This window comes from Cebus imitator, unplaced genomic scaffold, assembly GCF_001604975.1.
Source record: "Cebus imitator isolate Cc_AM_T3 unplaced genomic scaffold, Cebus_imitator-1.0 Scaffold319, whole genome shotgun sequence".
Lineage (NCBI taxonomy): Eukaryota > Metazoa > Chordata > Mammalia > Primates > Cebidae > Cebus > Cebus imitator.
Genome location: NW_016107634.1, coordinates 125,886 through 133,287, shown reverse-complemented (window position 1 = coordinate 133,287; position 7,402 = coordinate 125,886). Strand labels below are relative to the sequence as shown.

The 7,402-nt window shown below is 42.9% G+C and overlaps 1 protein-coding gene across 4 annotated transcripts in view; it reads right to left on the bottom strand.

Annotated features, from left to right (window-relative positions):
- Window positions 1-7,402, bottom strand: part of SVOPL (SVOP like) — a 109,608-nt gene that overhangs the window by 61,215 nt on the left and 40,991 nt on the right. For 3 of the 4 annotated variants that reach the window (XM_017504284.2, XM_017504287.2, XM_017504286.2), the window contains 2 exons: window positions 6,991-7,115; window positions 3,703-3,766 (listed from right to left, as the gene is read on the bottom strand). The exons of the other annotated variant lie outside the window; for it this stretch is intronic. In XM_017504284.2, the coding sequence (XP_017359773.1) occupies window positions 3,703-3,766; window positions 6,991-7,115 (189 nt within the window). The remainder of the gene's footprint in view (window positions 1-3,702; window positions 3,767-6,990; window positions 7,116-7,402) is intronic. 4 annotated transcript variants of the gene reach the window in all.

The window sequence follows — 7,402 nt, the reverse complement described above, 5'->3', positions numbered from 1 at the left end:
AAAAAAAAAAAAAAGTGCAAGGTGAAACAGCAGGTGCGATAGAGAAGCTGCAGCAAGTTATCCAGGAAATCTAGCTAAGATCACCAGTGCGGGGCTACACTCAACAGTAGATTTTCAGTGTAGATGAAACAGCCTTCCATTGGAAGAAGATGCCATGCAGGACTTTCACAACTACAGAGGAAAAAAACCAATGCTCTATTTCACAGCTTCAAAGGACAGGCTGACTTTCTTATTAGGGGTTAATGCTCCTGGTGACCAAGTTGAAGCCAGTGATCATTGACCATTCTGAAAATCCTAGGCCCCTTAACAATTATGCTCAATCTTGGGGTCGGGCGTGATGGTTCTCACGTGTAATCCCAGCATTTTGGGAGGCTAAGGCATGCAGATCACTTGAGGTCAGGAGCTCAAGACCAGCCTGGCCAATATGGCAAAACCTCATCTCTACTAAAGAAAAAATGCAGGGCTGGGTGCGGTGGCTCATGCCTGTAATCCCAGCACTTTGGGACGCCAAGGCGGTTGGATCACGAGGTCAGGAATTTGAAACTAGCCTGGCCAACATGGTGAAACCCGATCTCTACTAAAAATACAAAACTTAGCTGGGCATGGTGGTGCACGCCTGTAATCCCAGCTACTCAGGAGGCTGAGGAAGGAGAATCGCTTGAACCCAGGAGGTGGAGGTTGCAATGAGTCGAGATCACACCATCGCACTCCATCCTGGGTGACAGAGCAAGACTGTGTCTCAAAGAAAAAGAAAAAAATACAAAAATTATCTGGGTGTGGTGGTGTATTCCTATAATCTCAGCCACTTGAGAGGCTGTGGGATAAGAATCTCTTGAACCCAGGACGTGAAGGTTGCAGTGAGCCAAGATAATGCCTCTGCATGCCAGCCTGGGTAACAGAGCAAGACTCTCCCTCAAAAACAAACAAATAAATAAGAATTATGCTAAATCTTGCGAAAAAACACAGAGATAGAAGAAATAAGAGCTGGTGTTTCAGTAGAGTGACTATAGTTAGTATTAACTGACTGCACATTTCAAAATAGCTTGAAGAGAACAATTCATAGGTTCCTAGTATAGAGAAGAGATAAATAAGATGATAGATATCCCGATTACCTTAATTTGATTACATGAATGTATCAAATTATCACACATATACCCAAAATATGTACATCTATGTATCACTAAAATAAAATTTTTAAATGATGCTAATCTACTCTGTGCTCTAGAAATGGAACACAAAACCTGGATGACAGCATGTCTGTTTACAGCATGGTTTACTGAGTATTTTAAGCCCACTGTTGAGACCCACGCTCGGAAAAAAAGATTTTTCAAAATACTACTGCTCACCAGGTGAGAAGGCTCACATCTGTCACCCCAGCACTTTAGGAGGCTGAGGCAGAATAACCAAGAGTTTCAGACCAGCATGTTCAACACATGAGACCACACCTACCTATTTATCTATCTATCTGGCTATCTAATTTTTTATTTTTAAGAAATCTTATTTTTTAAAGAAATCAGAATGTGCTGGCCACAGTGTCTCAAACCTGTAATCCCAGCACTTCAGGAGGCTGAGGTGGGCGGATTGCTTGTGCTCAGGAGTTCAAGACCAGCCTAGGCAACATGGCAAAACCCCATCTTTACAAAAATACAAAAATTACCTGGCATGGTGGTGTGCACCTTTAATCCCTGTTAGTCACGTGGCTGAGGTGGGAGGATCACTTGAGCCTGGGAGGCAGAGGTTGCAGTGAGCTGAGATTGCTCCACTGAACTCCAGCCTGGGTGACAGAGCAAGTATCTCTTTCAAACAAAAAAGAAAGAAAGAAAAGAAAAAATCAAACCCCACTGAGCACAGTGGCTCATGCCTGTAATCCCAGCACTCTGGGAGGCCAAGGCGGGTGGATCACCTGAGGTCAGGAGTTCAAGACCAGCCTGACCAACATGGTAAAACCTCCTCTCTACTACAAATCCAAAAAATTAGCTGGGTGTGGTGGCAGGCACTTGTAATCCCAGCTACCCAGGAGACTGAGACAGGAGAATCGCTTGAATCTGGGAGATGGAGATTGCAGTGAGGCAGGATCACGCCACTGCACTCCAGCCTGGGCAACAAAAGGGAAACTGGGTCTCAAAAAATAATAATTAGAGCCTCACTTTTATCCTCTAAGATGACATAAGCTACACACACACACACACAATACAGTAATATATACACATATAAATGTATATGTACCATGTATATATTATACTAGTATATTTACATAATTTACATATATGTATATGCAATCTATTAGTGTAATACATATTTTGTATATATTACAAAATATGTATATTTGTAATATATATTTTGTATATATTACAAAATATACGTATATATTACACTAATATATTGCATATACATAATTTACATATACATGTAAATACACAATTTACATACATATATGTGAATTATGTATATGCAATATATTAGTGTAATATATATATTTTGCAATATATACAATATATTACACTAATATATTGCATGTACATATATGTAAATTGTGTATATGCAATATATTAGTGTAATATATACATATATTTACATATCCTGACCTCAAAATATAAACTATATATACATATATTTTGTATATATTACACTAATATATTTACATAATTTACATATATGTGCATGCAATATATGAGTGTAATATATACATGTATTTTTATATAGTGTAATATATACATATATTACTGTAGTATATATTACAGAATTAATATTTATGGATAAGCCACAAAAGTGAAATCTACTCCTTGTGAAGAGGCTATGAACATTGTCGAAATGACAACAAAGAATTTAGAATACTCCTAAACTTAGTTGATAAGGCATAACACAGTTTGGGATGACTGGCGGCAATTTTGAAGGAGGTTCTCTACTGCGGGTTGAATGCTATCAGACAGCACCGAAGCCTACAGAGAAATCTTTTGGGAAAAGAAGTAGTCCATTGATGTGGCAAACTTCATTGTCTTTTCTTTTGCTTTTTTTTTTTTTTGCTTTTGAGTCTCACTCTGTCACCCAGGCTGGAGTACAATGGCATGGTCTCAACTCACTGCAACCTCCGCCTCCTGGGTTCAAGCGATTCACCTGCCTCAGCCTCCCAAGTAGCTGGGATTACAGGCACCCGCCACCATGCCTGGTTATTTTTTGTATTTTTAGTAAAGACAGGGGTTCACTGTGTTGGCCGGGCTGGTCTCAAACACGATCCACCTGCCTCGGCCTCCCAAAGTGCTGGGATTACAGCCAAGAGCCACCACGCTCGGCCCATTGTTGTCTGTTTTTAAGGAACTGCCTTCAGCAACCACCACAATCTTCAGCAACCACCGCCCTGATGAGCCAGCAGCTGTCAACACTGAGGCAAGACTTCCACCAGCAAAAAGATTATGACTCTCTAAAGGCTCAGTGATCATTAGACTTTATCAGCAATCAAGTATTTTAAAATTAAGGTGTGTACATTGCTTTGTAGACATGATGCTATTGCACACTTACCAGACTTCAGGATAGTGTAACATTTACACGCACTGGGAAACAAAAGTTTGTGTGACTCACTTTATTCTGACACTTGCTGAATTGCAGCGATCTGGGACCAAACCAGCAATATTTCCAAAGTATGCCTGCATGTACATCCCATCCCATAGGACGCAGAAGCTAGGTAGAACTCCTATTTTGTCTTACCTGAGACAAGGGTAACATATAGCCTCGGTATTTTGTGGGCAAAAATTCAGTCTTTATGATTAACCTAAACAGGAAGCAGGAAAAAGCACAATTTTGTTTTAAAAACTAATCTTTTTAAAAATAATCAGTTGTTCTTGTCACAGGGATCAAGAATTCAAGAGCATAGAAGTTGACGATATATCAGAACATAATTGTGACAGCTAATATCCACATGAGAGAAAAATAAGAAGTAAACTGACAGCTGCTCCCCGGTTTACAACTTACTCCCAATACTTCAAACCTTCTAACACTTAAGAAATGTAAGCCTTGGCCAGAGGCAGTGGCTTACGCCTGTAATCACAGCACTTTGGGAGACCAAGGCAGGTAGATAGATCACCTGAGGTCAGGAGTTCGAGACCAGCCTGGCCAACATGGTGAAACCCTGTCACTATTAAAAACACAAAAATTACCCGAGCGTGGTGGCGTGCACCTGTAATCCCAGCTACCTAGGATGCTGAGGCAGGGGAATCACTTGAACCCAGGAGGCAGAGGCTACAGTGAGCCGAGATTGCACCATTGCACTCCAACCTGGGCGACAGAGCAAGACTCCGTCTCAAAAAAAAAAAAAAAAAAAGAAAAGAAAAGAAAATATAAGCCTTATCTGTTTTGCCAAGGGAAGCATTGGCAAAATGTTTCCCCAAGCCTGATTCCTTTTTCTTATTTATTTCTTTTAGAGACAAAGTCTGGCTGTCTCCCAGGCTGCAGTCCAGTGGTTTGATCACAGCTCACTGCAGCCTCTAACTCCTGGGTTCAAAAGATCCTCTCACCTCAGCCTGCCAAGCAGCTGGGATTTTAAGTGCTCACCACCACACCCAACTAATTTTTTAATTTTTTGCAGAGATGGGATCTTACTACATTGCCAATCCTGACCTCAAGCAAAGGTCGCACCTCAGCTTCCCAAAGGGCTGGGATTATGGGGGTGAGTCACTGCACTCAGCCCGATCCCCTTTTCTAAAACATATTGGGAAATTAAAACTACACTCAAGAGAAGGTAAATAGTTCTCTCAAGTAATGAGAACAGTCAAGGCACAAGTTTCTAATTTTTTTTTTTTTTTTTTTTTTTTTTTTTGAGATGGAGTCTCGCTCTGTTGCTCAGGCTGGAGTGCAGTGGCACAATCTCGGCCCATCGCAACCACCACCTCCCAAGTTCAAGTGATTCTCCTGCCTCAGCCTCCCAAGCAGCTGGGATTACAGGCATGTGCCACCACACCCAGCTAATTTTTGTATTTTTAGTAGAGACGGAGTTTCACCATGTTGGTCAGGCTGGTCTCGAACTTCTGACCTCAGATCCACCTTCCTTGGCCTCCCAAAGTGCTGGAATTACAGATGTGAGCCACCACACCCAGCATAAGTTTCTAATTAAGTACATATTTTCTTTGTGACTAGAAGAATAGAAAGGTATTCCATCAGTTTTCTAATTGCTCTTCTCTGTTGCTGTTACTAGCCAGAATTTGGGAGTTTTAACATATTTTTTGAGCTATTTCCTGGGGAATGTTTTAAATTTTTACTTAACTTCTACTCCTTTAGGGCTCCACAGCATACTGTATGCCCCAGGGAAGAACAATTTTTTTTCTAACACATGAGGGCAGTAATTAGGTGCTTTGACATCTCCTAATATATCTTAAGAATAACCTGCTCCAAGGCACCCAGAAGAGAATCGCCCAAGGGGCCCTGTCAATTCAAGGGGCGGGGAGTTCCCACAAATGAGGTTTCCTCCCCGTTGTAGACCATATAGGGTAGCTTCTGACATTGCCAGGGAATTTGTAAGCTGCCGTGGCACCAGTCGGAGTGTCTTTTGGCATGCTAATACACTAAAGCCAAGGTTTTATCATGCAGATGAAGCCTCCAGGTAGCCAGCTTCAGAGGAAATAGGCTGTACATGTTTTTTTTACCGGCCTCACCACCAAGCATCATTTTAAGGAGAAAATGTCTCCTACCGGAGCATTAAATAAGCGGCTATCACTAAAAACCAAACAAAGCTCAGGCTGAATTTGCACAGTGATGTCTATAAATCTGTAACTTATGAATGCTGTAAACCAAAAGTAAAATTTGCACTCCCCCCCTTCATCTCCCAACCACCACCATCTAAATGGATTTCCTCTTCAGCCAGGGCACTCTAAAATTTAACTTGGAAGACTGGTTCAGGCCATGACAAGAAGTGGGGTCGGTCATGCCTCATCATACATGCGCCGCTCCCCACCCCAGCATTAACATCAATGCAGACCTTAAGTCTGGTTAAAAAAAAAAAAAAAACCATGTACAGCCTCTTTCCTCTGAAGCTGGCTACCTGGAGGCTTCATCTGCATGATAAAACCTTGGTTGTAGAACCCAGAATGTGTTAACCTGGACATTCTTTTCTACTGATAACTCTTTCAACCAATGCCAATCAGAATATGTTGAGATCAGCTGGGTGCAGTGACTCATGCCTGTAATCCCAGCACTTTGGGAGGCTGAGGCAGGGGGATCATCTAAGGTCAGGAGTTTGAGACTAGCCTAGCCAAGATGGAGAAACCCCATCTCTACTAAAATTACAAAAATTAGCCGGGTGTGGTGGCACACGCCTGTAATCCCAGCTGCCCGGGAGGCTGAGGCAGGAGAATCACTTGAACCTGGGAATCGGAAGCTGCAGCGAGCTGAGATTGTGCCATTGTACTCCAGGCTGGGCAACAGAGCAAGACTATCTCAAAAAAAAAGGAATATATTTACATCTACCTATGATCTGGAAGCCCCCCACCCTTTGAGTTGTCCTGCTCTTTCAGAGGTAATAAATGTAAACCTTACATTTTTTTTTTAATTGTACTTTAGGTTCTGGGGTACATGTGCAGATCATGCAGGATTGTTGCATAGGTACACACACGACAATGTGGTTTGCTGCCTCCAACCCCGTCACCTACATCTGGCATTTCTCCCCATGTTAACCCTCCCTGACCTCCCCACCCCCTCACTGTCCCTCCCTTGCCACCCCCAACAGACCCCATAATCTTACATGTATTAATTGATGTATTATGTCCCCCTAAAATGTGTAAAAGCAAGCTGTACCCCTACCACCTTGGGCACATGTCCTCAGGACCTCTTGAGGCTGTCACGGGCACGTCCTTAACTTTGGCAAAATAAGCTTTCTAAATGGACCGAAACCTGTCTCGGGTATACTGGGTTCACAATGCTTTTGGTCTATTAAGTGCAGGGTTCAGGTAAGGGCCTGCAGGGGTAGGTGTTTCTGTCTCAGGGTCCTCTGGGTAACATATTTACCCTTGTGAGTGGCCGGACACGCCACAGCCCACCATTGTCCGCAGGAAGACAAACCAGATGTACGAAGGAGCAAATGAGGTCAGCAAGGAGAAGTAGGCTCCCCACAGGAACGAGATGAGCAGAATCTGAAGCAACAACAGAACACTGATGACGGGGACCAGCCTCCATGCGGGGAGGGAAGAAGCCCTAACTTCTGAAGGCGATTTTCTGTTTCCCTCCTGACAGTGTCTTCTCCGAGTGGCTCCTCTATAGCAAGCCCACTGGTCTCTCTCAGTCATCCACCAATACAATCCATGCCATGCTAGTGTCTGAAAGCCCAGACCTTCCAAGTTCAGACCATTCTTTAAAACTACGCTGCTGGCTGGGCGCGGTGGCTCAAGCCTGTAATCCCAGCACTTTGGGAGGCCGAGGC